The sequence below is a fragment of the Xiphophorus maculatus genome, chromosome 4 (genome assembly GCF_002775205.1).
Source record: "Xiphophorus maculatus strain JP 163 A chromosome 4, X_maculatus-5.0-male, whole genome shotgun sequence".
Classification (NCBI taxonomy): Eukaryota; Metazoa; Chordata; class Actinopteri; order Cyprinodontiformes; family Poeciliidae; genus Xiphophorus; species Xiphophorus maculatus.
The window spans coordinates 17,861,675-17,877,566 of record NC_036446.1 but is presented as its reverse complement, the minus strand read 5'-3'; the positions used below and the strand labels follow the sequence as shown (position 1 = coordinate 17,877,566).

Genomic DNA, 15,892 nt, shown 5'->3' with positions numbered 1-15,892 from the left:
CCTGCAATCACATCTGATTTCACATCTCTCAGAAGAATTTGCATGCAATAAAGACGTAAGAAACTGTGCAGCTCTGGTCAGAGTTTTGTCGGGAGTTACAGTTTTGCCCTTGCCGGTGTAAAACACCGTAACTGCATATTAGTTACAGTGTGACATGCATTTTTCCATGAACGTGGATATAGATGTACATCTTTTGACAGCATTAATTAAATCCAAAAGGTAGCCTGTCTAAGAAAATAAAAATAAAATGCTAGAGTATATAGATGTGTGTTTATAGCACAATAATCAACTAATCTTATGGGTTTCAGTATGCTTTTATTCTATTTTCATTAAAAAAAATCTGGTTTTATTTGAGTCCATCAAAAACAGCAACCTTGACGTTCTCTGTTGCTAAGTGTCATTGCAAACAATATTGGAGTATTGACCATGGCTCCTGCACACTCACTGTCCGACCATGATCCTGTTCATATTAACAGCCATAGTGAGGGACAGACCGTAATGGAGATGCTCCAATGTCCTTTGAAATTTTTGTTTGACAAGTAGGCGCTATGTCAAAGTAACTTTGGTATTTTGCTCATCCTCCAGAAATTACCTACTCCTGACTGAAAATAACAATTGAGGACCCTTTTGAGGCTCTTTAATTGGAACGAATATGTTTTAATTAGGCTTAGCATATAATTTCCATGTACTTTAAGTTGAAAGTGGATTTAGCTGTAGGTTTTATTCCTTCTTCTTTTCATTAAAGGATCCATTTTTCATTCTGCAATCGATTGTTGTTCTGTTTTGAGTCAAACTAAAGTGGGTGTAAATGTTGCTGACAAAGCTTTCTGATGCTCTGAGCTGTTCAAATGTGACCTCAGATGGGTGCAAACTTGAGATGAACACTGCGGATATTTGTGCTCTCAATTAACACAGACGATTTTTGTGTGTAGTTAGTTCATGGGACCGTAGCCAGGGCTAAATTTTATGCTTCTTGAGTGGAGCCTCTGTTAAATGCCTCGTTATTGACTGAATGAATTGCCTGCAGATGTTCAATTCGTCTATTTATAAAATAGATTTACATAATCAAACAAATTAGGAAGAGGAAAAAGGACTCAACCAGCAAACATTTAACTTCCCCTTGAGGGCATGCGAAATTGAAAACATTGGGAGAATTTTTGATATGACTAAATCCAGCTTAAAATAAAAAAAAAGACACCACCTATATATTGTAAAAACACAATAAATAAATAAATATCAAGATGTCGAACACAACTAATGCTGAGATAGCAAGCATTTGTTTTTAAATATGGATTGCTATTGCCATATACAATTTTAGATATTCACTAAATTAAAGAACTTTATATCTTGGTTTTATTAAATTAACTTTAGTTTTTGGAATAATATGAATTAGTTTTCAACCAAGTCACAGCTTTAATCCAGTTTCCTTCCCTTGTTGATCTGTCTATGTTTTATTATCAGCCTCCAGCATGTCTTTATTGCCTATGTTTAGAACATTTCACTGCATTTTAAGAATCCAGTTATTCTGTAGCACGAATCTAATTCAGAGCACTCTGGAAATGACAAGGGGGTCTTTAAGAGGTGTCAGAGGCCCTTTTTTTTAACAAAACATCTGAAATTGGAAGAGAACTGATAGCTCTCAAATTGAGACCCTCAAAGGATGTAGCAGCAGAAAAGAGTTTGTAACTTATTGCTCCAGTTTAATTGAGTTGTTTTTGGTATTTTACTCAGTGTACTCATACATGCAGGTCTATTTTTTAAAACCAAGACTAATTGTTTAAGGTTTCAGAAACATAAAATCAAAAAAATATCAATAGTTTACAAACTAAACGACAGTTGTGAAAATACCATTCAATGGCGATTTGTTTTATGACCTTACAGCTCACACTATAGCTTATCCGCACAATTTGTTGAAGTATTTAACTTTTCAAACCTTTTAGCCAGTTTAGATTTCAAATTTGAAAAAAATGCATGCATGCACTGGATAATTATGCTGCCCATAAAAACTGTGAAACGTCGTAACAGATGGCTCACAAAGGACATGTGATGAATGCAAAATCTAACACATTCAGGGTGGTTGCTTCTGGTTTTCACAGAAGATAACATTTCTAGCTGAATTTGGTGGTTTAGTAAAATAAACTCATGTAATCCATGTTTTGTCTTTACTGGTATTCTGCCACATTACCCCTGCTTTGCATTTATTACCTTGGAGAAATGATAGTTCTGTCTGTTGGGTTTTGGAATGATATTAAAGGCTATCTTTAATCTTAAGCTTCATATCATTGTAGAGTGAATAACTTTGTGTGTTTTCTGCACCAGGAACATCTCATAATAATACAGGAAATAAGGTAGCCTACAGTTTTTAAAGAGATAAATCCTACAGTGGCAAAGAGAATCTTACTTAATCATGCACACACACACACATCTATATATATATATATATATATATATATATAAAGTATGTTGGATTGGGGGGATGAGAACATGGGTTGTGCTTAGTTTTTAACATTGTTTTCCACTTTGACTACATGCCATACATTGACTACAACGTTTATGTTACACAACCTAGTGAGGTTGCACTTATCTGAATGTTGTACAATGCAATGTTGCAAGGCCATATATAAAAGTTTTTAAATAATACTGAGACTAAATATTTTCATTAATTGTAATCTCATTTTGTTAAATTTTAAATTCCATTAAAATTTGAAGTAGTTCACAATTATTTGTGGATTTAGAGAATGACTATTTACTCCCCCAGTAATAAATATTGACTGCTCCATGTTGAATCCCACCTCCCCAACCAACAAGATGTCGCATTAGAGTAAAATCATTTTATTGCTACTCGCATCCAATATTAGCTGGGAAAATTCACCCAGATTGAGCTGCAGCTACTATTTTGTTTTCATCCTTTCTGTTCAATATCTCTTCTTTCTTAGCATTTAATAGACAATACAAACATCCACAGTTCTGATGCAAAGATGGACATCATTTTAGTAATTGACAATCTTTTCAGTTTGCAATTTTTCTCGCTTTATAATTCAAATATGACTTTTAGTCTTAAAGAATGGGGATGAAAACAGTGAAAAATATTTCCTTGCAGAAGGCTCCATGTTCCTGAGGCACTCCTCCAATCTGTAGGGACCACAGCTCACATGTTGAAATATCAATAAAATGAAAAATGAAAACCAGATTAACACAATCACTCACCTCAATGGGGACATTCCAAGCCATGTAGACATGACTTTTGAACTCATCCATCCAGACCTCGGCTACCCTGAGGGCGTTTCGCCGAACGTGAGACGTCAGATCCTCTGTGTACGGCTTGTGAGCACGTTCAATGTGGGCTATACGAGCACAGGGCAGGACCTCCACACTGCCACCACACTGCCACACCTGGTATAAAAAGATCATATAAAGAAAAGTCAGTGTAGGGAACTTCAGGACGTTTTTAATTAACACTAACAAAAACTGAAAATCACTAATATGGCTTAAGTTTATGCAAAAAAGTTTTTGATTTACCTTTGTTTGTAGATATATATATATATATACATATATATATATATACAGTATATATACGTATATATATATATATATATATGTATAGGAACTAACATCAGACTCAAAACCTGATTCCTGCTTTGATGTAAATGCAGTTTAGGGATGTCCTATAAATCAGTATGCCAATCAGTGTCAACAGTGGAAGCATGCCTGGACTGCTTAAAGCACGCACTGGTTGACAAGCAGCTGCCCTTCATCACCTCAGACACCCACCATGGCCCTGCCTGTGAAGAGGGATGCTTTGTGCTTGAGAATGTAAATAATCCCAGAGCAGACGAGGAAAAGCCAATACCACTAACTCTTTACATAATAAATCTCTCTGGGACGTTCGGGAAAAACAGGGAAGAAATCTCTACAACTTTACACACCTGTGGTGTCTTCAACTAACATTTCTTCCAATAAGATTTTAAGAAGCTTTTTTTTTTTTTGCATATTATGTATATTAACATGCATATTATTATGCATTCCCAGTGTGATAAATGCTCCAAGCACTTTCAATTAATATGCAATCAGACAACAGTTTGGTTGGTTATCTCTTTACGAAACCCACTTAAAATAATTACATTCTTTTGCTTTTTATAACATTGTTACACACTTTAGGAACCCAGTCAAATGCATTTAATCACTTTCTAATAAACATTAAAAAACCTTCTTCAAAATATAAATATTAAAACTTGGAGGGAGCCAAGTCAGATAATTAATTAGGAGGATCACAAAGCTATTGATTAGTTTATAAAGAATCTAAATGGTCACTTAAAACAGTTCACAAAAAGCTATGAAGAAGTGCTAACCCCTTTGAACAGATCTATCCGGGTTCATCAAGGATGATTTTACTTGTAGAGATGGTAAAGGGTACTCGGAAATCACTTGTGTGTGCTCAACACTTCCCCAACGCGACCTCCTGTGTTTTGGATGAATACTGTTAATATCATCACTGAGGCTTTTCTGTATGCAGCAAATTCCTTCCTCTCATTACCATCCAAAACAAAGTAACAAACAGCATTTAGTGGAAATCAGCATCATCAGAGACAAAAAGCAAACATCACATGTGAGGTAAACTGTTGGTTTGATTTGGGGATTATTCATGAGACACTGGAAAGCCTTTTAAGAGTAAAAATAGTCATGAAAGCTGGTCAAGTAAGCGAGATTAGTTTTCAGACTACCAAGCTGATCAATGCGTATTTATGTGTGTACTTGTATTTGTTGGATTAAAGTAGTAATATCTACCAGCAAGGACGAAATAATACTTTTTGCTAATATTAGTGTTACTGTATTTTTCATACCTTCTTGAAATAAATAAAACCTAATCACCCAACATAATAACTCAAACTTAAACAATTAGAGAAGGGTATTTTTTTCAGTTTTCTGAGCGGTTTTAGGTATAAACCAGTGGTAGAACCAAATACAGTATTCATAAAGGAAGGGTACGGTATATGTTTTTACAGATATTTTATTTATATCTGCTTCTAATGAAGCAAACACATTTCTTGATGTTAATGCAACACAGGATATTGTGCTGATGTCCGAGTAAATAAGGGCAGAAAATAAAAAGGGAAACAGCACAGTCTGATCTAATACTGGAGGGAGGAGGCAGTCTGTCATTGTATATTTCTCCTTTGCAATTTATTTTTTGCTCTATCAATGATTCAGATGGAAAAATGCAGTGCTGTCTAGAAGTTTATTTATGCAATGCATTATTTTTTCTCAGGTTATGGTTTATACATGGCTATACGGCTGTAGCTTTAGGGCCACAAGATTGACTACAACAAAAATGACTCAAACATTAATAAAACATTTTTTCCAAAACTGAAAGTAAAAAGGAAAATCTGGAGCGAATGACATGGATGCCGTCTTAATAAATCAGAAAACTTTGGATAAGACATATTTTAAAACTATGAAAGTCAAATTTATTGGTACTACCACTAGTAGGAATCAGCAACAGATTTCATAACGTTGCATAAGAACATTTTTGAGACGTTCAGTTCAAAAGCTAAATAATCTAAATAGTTTATTGGCTGATGAATATTACACTGAGATACCAGAGGTCCAAAAATATTGGATTTGAAAAAAGCTCAAGAGATCAAATTGCTTGAAAGGCTTATGCGATCTTTTGCCTAGTTTTAAAGCAACATTTTCATCTTAAAGTATTTTTCCATTTATCAAAAGTTGGTAATTTGTATCTTTAATGCAATGGTGCAAAAATTGTCCTTCTATTGTTCTGAATCGCATTTCATGTCTGCCTAAGAGCTTTTGCTTGATGGATATCCGTGAACTGCCTTCAGTGTTTGTTCCCTAAATTCATTACAATAATAAAGCATTGCTGTCAGGACAGCAAATTTGACTCTGTAATAATTTCCACTGGCTGCCGTCAAAGCACAGCAGCCTTATATCGCCATTCCCATCAGTTGCATTTGAACAATCAAACCCACCATCTAATTTGCATCTTGACTCATGCAATCTGTTTTCCTATGTGCTAGTGAGCGAAAAACAATGCTGCAGCAAAACAATTATAGGACACTTTGCCCATATGCAGTCTTCAGTGTGACAATTTTCTCAATTTCCATGCTGTCAAATAGCCGACAAGATTTGTAAACACAATTACAGACACTTGCTTCATGTCATTTAGGGATGGAAGCATATTTCAGCCACAATGTGTTCAATGAAACCACCGCATTCCCTCCTCCAGCAGATGTTTGAGTCTGTTTTGTTTCATTAGGAGTCAGGTCCGTCCTCTGAGTCTCTCTGACTCCACCGCAATGAGCCAATCTCAGTCACAAGAGCAAAAGCACTTTTAAAAAAAAAATGTACATAAAACATGGAGAGACACCATACCTTCTGTTCCATCTTCAAGCCATTCTCTCCCACCCCCTTAAAATTTTTTTCCAAAATGTATTTTGGGAAAACATTTTTTGCAAGTTTTTTGTTAGAGCAGTCCCATATCTAATGTCATATCACCATTAGCATTAGTGTGAGAATTGTGTGAGAGATTAGTGTGAGAATAGACCAGATCACAAATCCCTAATACGTCCTTTTTAAAGTCTGTTTATTTGCAGTCCTAACCCAGAGAGGAGAAAAGAAAAAGACAACAGTCAGAACAGAGAATGCAAAATGCTGGATTTGTCTCCTTTATTAAAAGGAGTAACAAGGTTTGAATTACAAGACATGATCCCAAAATACCCCTGCCTTCCCCAGGGGCCGTCTCTAGGATCGGTTACCAATCTGAAGCCCCAAAGCAACAATCTTATCTGTTGAGCAACAGAGTAAGAGACAGTGTGTCATAAACTCTATGTTGTAAATCACTGACCGAATCACTGGAGAGTGTGAGATGGGAAATTGTGTTAATCAAACCGATCTAAGTCATTCTGTGAAAGGAACAGCATGGTGTGCTAAACATATTTGTCTAAGCAGCATGATACATAGAGAATATCTGCATTCTTATCGCTGAAACGCAGTTCTTGCTTTTTTTCAGCATTTTCTGACAAACAACAAATACAAATTCAACAAGAATGAAATAAACTATTTTCCAATATTCCAATGTGAATGTCTGTAAAGCAGAGCTGCTGACTGTAAATGATACTGAAATGCTTCCTTCAAAGGGTGTTAACTTTAAATCGACACATGCCAGATTTTTCAATTATTGCATGTAGTTTCCAGGAATATGAGCTGTGCTAATCTGTAAGTAGTCAAACCACTTTTTTTTCTTGACTATCATTGCTTAGTATTGCACTCACTCCATCCTCTTTCCACAGGATAGAGTCTTTCCTTCTCCCTGAAAGCAAAAACTGTGCTCAGCACAAGTTCTTATTCAGTGTTAGTTTGATTATTTTAAATTATTCTGGAGGTCACAACCTATCTATTGGCATGTACTATAATTATAAGGTTTGTGCTAAAACATTTATGCAACGTTTTAACAATTTGTAGATTTGTGAAATACTGTGCAACATCTCAGGCATCGGTAGAAAGGGTTAACTATATACTCTGACATCTATGTAAAGTTAGCAGTGCAGTTTGCTTTATTAAGACTTGCTGTTTACACTCATGAATTATGAACAACTTTCTGGAGAACAGCCTGCTTGGCGCAAACAGCACAAGCCTTTTGAGAATTGGACACTTATACCCTAGATGATACAAAATATGAACAGATAAACAAGAGATACTCCTCTAAAATTATGCCTAATACTTTATTTAAAAGTAGCCAAACCATGTCTGCACATACAGAGCCTGATTGCCTAGAAACTTCCAGTGAAGGATTTGTGAATGAAGCTAATGCACAAGGTTTTTCTTTCTGCTTCTATAGTGAATCCCAAGTGAGCTTTGGTTAAATGGCATAAAATAGAAACTTCTGTGCAACACTTAATAAACCCTATTCTTTTTTATTTTCCCTTAGCTATGTAAGGTTTTGTCACAATTTTCCTGAAAAACATCACCACAAAACAATGAATAAGAGTCATACTGTATATACACACACTATATACTGTATATACTCAATCAAAGGGACTAACCATGAATGTTGCAAAAACTTTTTTTCCCTCTGATATGCACATGATGTGTGACGGCAGGAAAAGTGTTTCCCTTGCACAAAATAAATAAGCCGAAAACGTGTGCAAAGGTGAATGTTTGTGTTACAAAAGTGGTTTTTCAAATGTGGATGTTTTCATTTAAACTACTTAAAAGCAAAACAACAGAGATATGTTTTCAGTCGGAATTATACGACTTAAAGGTTGTTGTATCTATCCTATTCAAATATGCTTTTTATTTTGAATCCTTGTCAAACTTATCAAGCAAGTAGCCTGGACTTCTGATCCATAAACTGTTTTATATGATATCTGTCAAAAATAGGATTCAGTATGAATTCAGGGAAAAACATTGTTTTTAAATAAGAGATCCATCATGAAGCACAGCTCTCACATTTAAAGGATGGCACTATGTATTTTCCAGGCACATAGCACCGTTTTATACCACTATCAAGTAAATATATAGCATAAAAATTCTCTAGAGGAAGCCTTAAGCCTTGAAATTAGCCTCAGTCTCTTTAAGAAGCTTCTACCCTTTCTGTCTTTCCCCCTTCAGGATGTCATCACAACAATGCTTCTCCCTGATTCTGCTTACAACCATTCTTAGAAGTGTTGGAATCTTTTATTTCTGCATCGTCTTTCAGCAAATAATTTTCTGCCCTATGAGAAAATTTAATATCTTGTGAAAACATCCTAATATTTCTTAATTCATTTGACTTTAAAGTTCCTCAGTAGTAAAATATTTAATATCAAAGCTAATGTTAGCATTAAAGTCAAAAGACTAAATAATAATTTGCTGCCTGATGCACAACTCAAAGAAGTGCAGGCAGCCAGCACTGCCCCAGTCTGACTACACCATCTGTACCAGATAATAATCGTAATTTTCATTATCTGGAGGGAAATTTAATGCCTTTTCCAGCTATTCCCAGCAATTTTGTAAAAGTAAATAGGAAAACATGATCTCCGCCATGCAAGTATTTCTGTGCCATGATCTATGACGAAATCTCACAAAGCCTTTCATTGGAAACAACAGTTTTGTTTAGCTTTGTTCACAAATGCTAACAGGAAAAATAAGCTACTTGAAACCTAAGAATGAGGATTTTATTGCATTTCAAGAAAGCTGGAGAATTGTTTCTCATTTGACTATAAACCGACTATAAACTATAAACATGACTATAAACCACATGCTAAATAATATTACCCTAGAGAGAAGAAAACACTGAGAGCACTTGGTTCTCAGACTGTCATTCCTGCAGTTTCTAAAAGTAGAAGATCTTTTAGGTTACATTAACACAGTAAAAAAAACTAAGCCTAACCTCTAACTTTAAAATGTCAAGACAGCAAATAAACAATAAAGAAATGATAAAACAGAAACATAAAGGAAAACAAAAGTAGTAATAAGTCAGGATCATAACACAGAGAAGTAGTAGTCATATAGTTAAGACAAGGCTAAAAACCACTCCTCTGTGGCTTATGTCATCCTGACTAGTGCAGTTATGTTGCTTTAGGCTGTTGGAGGACAAAGCTGACCGTTCCTCACTCTGTTCAACCATTTATTTTATGTTTTCCTTTTTGTTTTCTCTTCATAAAAGCTACATCTGGCCTGGCATTTTGTTCAGCTGTGACATCTTCCTGGAGGGGGACAGGAGGAGCTATTCTGCTAAAAGCCCCATGACCATTATTTTCATCTCACAACGACGGTCTCCTGTGTTACAGTGAGAATATATTGACAATTTAAAGAAATTTGTGAAGTTACACTGTCAAGTTCTCCTCTAAGCAATCATGAATTACTTTGAAATCAAATCTCATCTTACTTTATACTTCACAAAAAAATCTCTCTGGCAGCCAACCCACTATGGCACGCTTCTGTCATCACTTGTCCTCAGAATTTATTGTTTTTGTACAAGAATTTTACTTGATTATGTCAAGACTTCAAAATATCTGCAGGATATTTTGTAAATTGTTCTGTATACCTGATTATCCATTATCATAATTTCAGGATATATAAGTATTAAAAAACCCCACTATGTACAACATTCTACGTAAAAGGACTCGTTCCGTTTTCCTAGTACTGATTTGTTAATAATGTAATACTTTTCAAGACTTCTTATCTAATAAATGAAGACACTAATGAGAAAATTATGAGTGATTCTCAAGTTTCAATAAAGGTTGAGGGAATGTAGGTTATCATCCCTCTTACTCACTTGGGTCTTTAATTAACATAAAAAGATTACCCAAACTTTAAATGGCTTAAAGTTTTTAAAATCCACTTACTCACAGCACATATTAACCAAGCATCTCCACTGTAGGGGCTGTCCTTAGTTTCTAAAGTCTTATTTATGTAATAATTGTAATACAATTCCAACTGAAGTATCTATTTACATATTTATTTGAAAAGTACATTAAAGTATTTGCTATGTCAGAATTTGTCACTGTTTGTACAACGTTTCTAGTTTTAATGGTTTCTAGATTCCACTGGGCCTTTTACTGAATATTGTTTAAAGCTGAATTGTTGCTTTTGATATATAAAAGTAAAGAAAAACACAACAAAAATCTCAAAATCGATTCTGGTCCAAATCTTTTGAAATTCTTATAACTCCTCTTCACTATTACATCTCAAACTATAAAGCAGCAGAGCAATAGATAGTACAAAGAAAATAAAGAATTTATAATGTTATGGTTTTTAGTAGCTCACATGAAATTCAGGTTAATATGCACCAATAAATCCCAAAAGTGCTTCTCCAGCATTGCATGCAGCTCAAATCACAGAAAAGCAACTTCAGAGTCCTGCAGCAGATGGTACGGACACTTCTTGGATGACATGGGCAGAAAGTACAGACTAAATTCACAGGGGTTGTGAGGTAAGATGCTGCCAAGTGTCTTGAAAACTCAATGTGTAAGTGTACTTAGAAAGGCTACTGCTGAGTGAAAGGCAGGAGGGAAAAACTGCAGCAGAGAGACTGACACCGAATTAGGCTGGTAAAGAATGTGGATCTTATTTTAAATGCTCATCCATATCTGCATCTTTTTGGGGGGTTTTTCTTGATCCCCATTGGATTTTGAATTCCACCCTTGAAAATAAATAAATAATGAAGAACAAATGAATAAATAAACAAATGTAAATCGTAGACAAGGCTGAAGTATTCCATATGGACAGCAGAGAGAAAATTCACACAGAATTGTTGAATTATGAATAGATCTGTAAATATTGCATTTATCTATCCACATTTTAGAGTAGCTACTTTGGAAAAATGTTGTTGATTGGTTTATCTAACATAGTTATTTGGGTTGTGTTAATTATTTTCCAAGAACCTCTTTTAGTGTTCAAACACAGGGTGACTGATAATTAAATGCCCCAGAAAACCTTCATGAAGGTATTCAAAACAAAGGTGGTCTAGATCAGACTAAAACATCCTGTCATGATTTGTGTAGAGGGATTTAAACTCCGGAGGGAAATTACTCAATTCATATTCAGATATTGCAAGTATCTCTGAGTATCTGTGCTGGGAAAATCCCAGGAGACACTTGGTAAGGTGCATCTTAAAATAAAAAAACCCTTCAAACTGAAATCACGCCTTTCAGCTCAGTTTTGCTGAATAGAAGCGACAGAAAATTCCCATTTCTGTTTAAATCTTTACTCATTGTTATACACAGGAATCCTTTAAAGTGAAGAGTTTCACACATTTTACTAGCCTGTCTTCTATTTACATGCTAATCCAGTGACAAACCATCAGGGGCTTCAAAGAATTCAGAGAAGCCCTAGACCAGGGGTCTCAAACTCCAGTCCTCGAGGGCCGCTGTCCTGCAACTTTTAGATGTGCCTCTGCTGCACCACACCTGAATAGAATAATTAGGTCATTAGCAAGGCTGGGAGAACTGATCTACACAAGGAGGAGGTAATTAAGACATTTCATTTCAGTGTTTTGTAGCTGTGGCACATCTAAAAACTGTAGGTCTGCGGCCCTCGAGGACTGGAGTTTGACACCTGTGCCCTAGACTATAATTTAAGAAAGTAAAACCTCTTTAAGCATTTCTTCAATAATGGCTGCACATCAGAGTTTTGAGTCGGAAAATAAATTAACTGATAAAACGAACAAAAACACAGCCAAACAGGTTTTAAATGTGCCCGTCTGTAAGTGTTTCAGCTGTGTTAGGTGTTTGAGAGTTAAGTTAAAATACAATGACCAATTAAACAAAGTGATTGAAAAACATCAGGTGGACAAACTCATCAGCAAAAAATATTTTGATTTGTAGCCAGTCTTGAATATTTGTAGCCAATCATTTGATGAATTCTGTAGGAAATGTTGCTAGAGAGACCTGTAGCACTAAGAGCAACATTGATATTGCTGTGGATTAACTAAACTACAACTGTACAAATAAAAAAAGTCTCCCTAAAAATGCTATGCATTATCTACCTCCTTTTAAATTTCTGGGTATATTTTATGTCATATTCTATGAAACAGTACCTACAGCTCTTTGTAAAGTCAAATAAAATTAGAAACTCTGTAAGAAATGTAGAGATGTGCCTTTTTATATTTTATATCTCTTGGTTTCATAAATAAATTCAATAATATAGAAAGTATTATAGCCTATGAAAAAGTCGGTTATGTGAGTTTTGCAGCTGCACCATGTAATCCTTTGAAGGTAATGAAAATAACTCAGAAATCCATTTCGAAACTGAGTAATGGGGCCAATCAAATGCAAGTAGACTGCTGCTTGTTAAAATGTAGTTTGCCTGTCAATATTGCAGCAAAAATTTACATTTTAAAATGTCACATAGATAATAAGGAAACCATAAAAATGAGTAGCTTGCTGGCTACTGTGAACTATTTTTATTTCCCAGTACTGAATTATATTTGAAAAGTATATTACCAGCAGGAGGCACCTCATGATAGTTTTCATTTTGTACCAGAGTCCCATCACTATTCGCATCACCTGTTAGACAAAAGACTTTCTTATTGATTGAGCTGTTGGTCTGAGATTACATAGTGGGAGACGATGGATTTTCTGCAGTCCAGGGGTCATGAAACTCCATCAGTGCTGTTCTACAATTATAGCCTCAGTCTGTGGTCTAAAACTTAGTTATTCACCTTTAATGATAACCTAAAGCCTTCTTTCTATACCCAAAGGAGAAAGTCAAAATATCAATGCAGAGAAAGGTAAAGATGCCCACATTGTTTACTTGAAATTGATTTTCAGTGACAGTAATTATATTTAAGATACAGTAGATGTTAGGTCTGAGTAAACAAATAAGAGTCATATTCTATTTATCTCTTTTATTATGAATACTGAAGTTGAAAACTTGAGACTTAGACATAAGTGGAGATTGCTGTGGTAAAATGACGCTTATTGTTATTAGCACTGACCAAGCTCTGTCTGTTATGATGGTTTTTGTATGAACAATATATTATTTACTACAATTTTTGGAACATGCTTGATTTAGAGCTAATACTAATTGATTGATGAGTTTTCATTAGAAACCTTCAGAGTAAATCATTATGATGACAGTTTTGGTGTTTTGTTTCCATTTCCATAAGTAATGTGCATAAAATCTGCTAATAGTTGTTCATAGCTCTCAATGGTCCTCATTTTTCAAGAAAACCTCAGAGGGAGATTTGCTTTGCTCTTGTTTTGATGCATTGTCCCAGGTTGTCTTCAAAAGTGCAATTTTCAGGATTCACGGGTGTTTGGGGAAATTTCTTTAATTATAATTTTGTTTCAAGGTCCTGAGGTAATTTTAGATGTATTCTCTACAGACTATGTTGCAGGACCACCTCAGATAAACTTGCATGTTTGATTTGAGGTATGATTACATTAGGCTTTCAAAGAACAATTTCAACACATACAGACAGGCAGAACTCAAAGCAACATTTCAGATTTATGTTGTAACTGAAACACTGTGGTGTTATTCATCCCGGACACCGATTACATTTACCAGGACTCTATTTCAGGCTATTGCAGCAGGAAGCTATCATCATAATTTTGCTGCATCCTCTGGATCAATATGGGTACATATAAGATGTCCATGTCTTTAGTGGAGATGGACATCACCACACTTCCAGTATTGCCACTGGGTTTCCTGAAAACAGATAATAGCTGAGAGACTTTATTGCTCTGATCACCTCTAAAAGTCTGAAAAATGCTAAAGGCTACAGTTTTGTGAGTGTATTCTGTTTTGTGCATTTTATCTTAGCTTATTTGTGTTCATCCACATGACTAAAGACAAAGAAAACTTGTTCATTCTAAAGTATGCTTTATCCTTAAATCAACCAAACATTAGCATTCTACAACAAAATAAATTACATTTATGAAAAAATATTCTTATTTTTATGAAAAGAATGGTAAGTATAACAAAGTTTAGTTGTTTTGGTCATACCATGTCTGTGTGTGCAGTTTTGTAGTAGTCTGTGTACTTGTCAGAGGTTTTTTTTTCCTTTTCATTTTTGTGTTTTTGTCAATAATTGCACAAACATAATTGTTTCCGCAAATTACCTTTTTCATGGATATGCTGCAGAATGTTTGTCACAATAATGATTTTAAAACATTCGCTTGCTCCATAGAAGACACATGTGGGATCAGGGTAACGTCGAGCAAACTTCTGTTTTCTGTTAGCATTTTTAAATTATACATGAAAAGTCCACACAGTGGAACAAACCCTGCCATGAGCAAGAACTGCAGCTGTGCATTTGCATAGCAATATAAATACACAATATCCAGATGTACGCATGTGTAATCGCAGAAAGTATTAGAAATCTAAATTTCAGGCATGCATAAGTTGGAAGCTTTATATAAACTCTGACATGGCTGTGAACCCAATCACTGACACTAACTTTCAGTTGTTAATGACACCATTGTTTTGGTTAAATGTGCTGACATGCAGACTTAGTCATGAGAGGCATATTTTTTCTGTTTAAGAAAACTAAACAATGTGGATCATTATGGAAAATTAAATGCTCCTTCCAACAGTGAGTGACTGCTGGAAACTGGAAAATTCCTTACAAACATTCACTATTACTGCCAGAAGAAAACTGGCCTTATATTTCCCTTAAACTGGATATAGTTGTAAGCTGTCCAATTTTGCATGCATGTCCATGTTACCATGCTTCCTTTGGGACTATGCTTTAAATCTCAAAGTCCGTACAGATCCAGCCTTTGAGGAGGCAGAGAAATGGAGAGCATTGCATATTGCCTCAGAATGATGCTGAAAATCTAGTTCATACCTTTGTTACCTCAAGGCTTAGTTACTGCAATGCTTTATTGCCTGGATGTCCCAAAATCTCTCAAAGAAATCTTCAACTTATCCAAATTGCAGGAGCTGAAATATTGGCAAAAATGAATAAAAGAGGCAATATTTCTGTGACTCACTGTACAATACAGAAGTAATTTAAAATTCTTCTTTGTACCTAGAAAGAGTACAATAACCAGGCTCCATCTCATCATGAAGATCGTATGATTCCCTTTCATCCAATCAGAGCACTGTGCTCTAAGGCTAAAGGACTACTTGTAGGTCATAGAGTTTCTGCACAGAGCCTGTGGCCATCAGGATCCTGCCTGATTCAACAGTCAGATGAGGTCTCTATTTTCAAGGTTTTTATTTTCTTTTTAACCACTCAAAACAGCTTGTTTGGCTTTTGATTAGACAAACAATGTCCAGATAAACAAGGACGTTGTTTATCTGGCGAAACTATAACTCTACAACTGGATTTATCTTGTCTAGCATGTAAAAGCAGCATAAAACAATCCACAGTATTTCACTAAATACCCCCAGAGAATCCTATAAAATTAACAGTTATTGGTGTCACAATATACAGTAATGTTTC

The 15,892-nt window shown here is 35.1% G+C and overlaps 1 protein-coding gene across 1 annotated transcript in view; it reads right to left on the bottom strand.

The window, feature by feature from the left end:
* galnt18 (polypeptide N-acetylgalactosaminyltransferase 18) overlaps positions 1–15,892 on the bottom strand; it is an 86,466-nt gene that overhangs the window by 12,391 nt on the left and 58,183 nt on the right. The window contains exon 7 of the mRNA XM_005810426.2: positions 3,208–3,393. Coding sequence (XP_005810483.1) covers positions 3,208–3,393 — 186 coding nt within the window. The remainder of the gene's footprint in view (positions 1–3,207; positions 3,394–15,892) is intronic.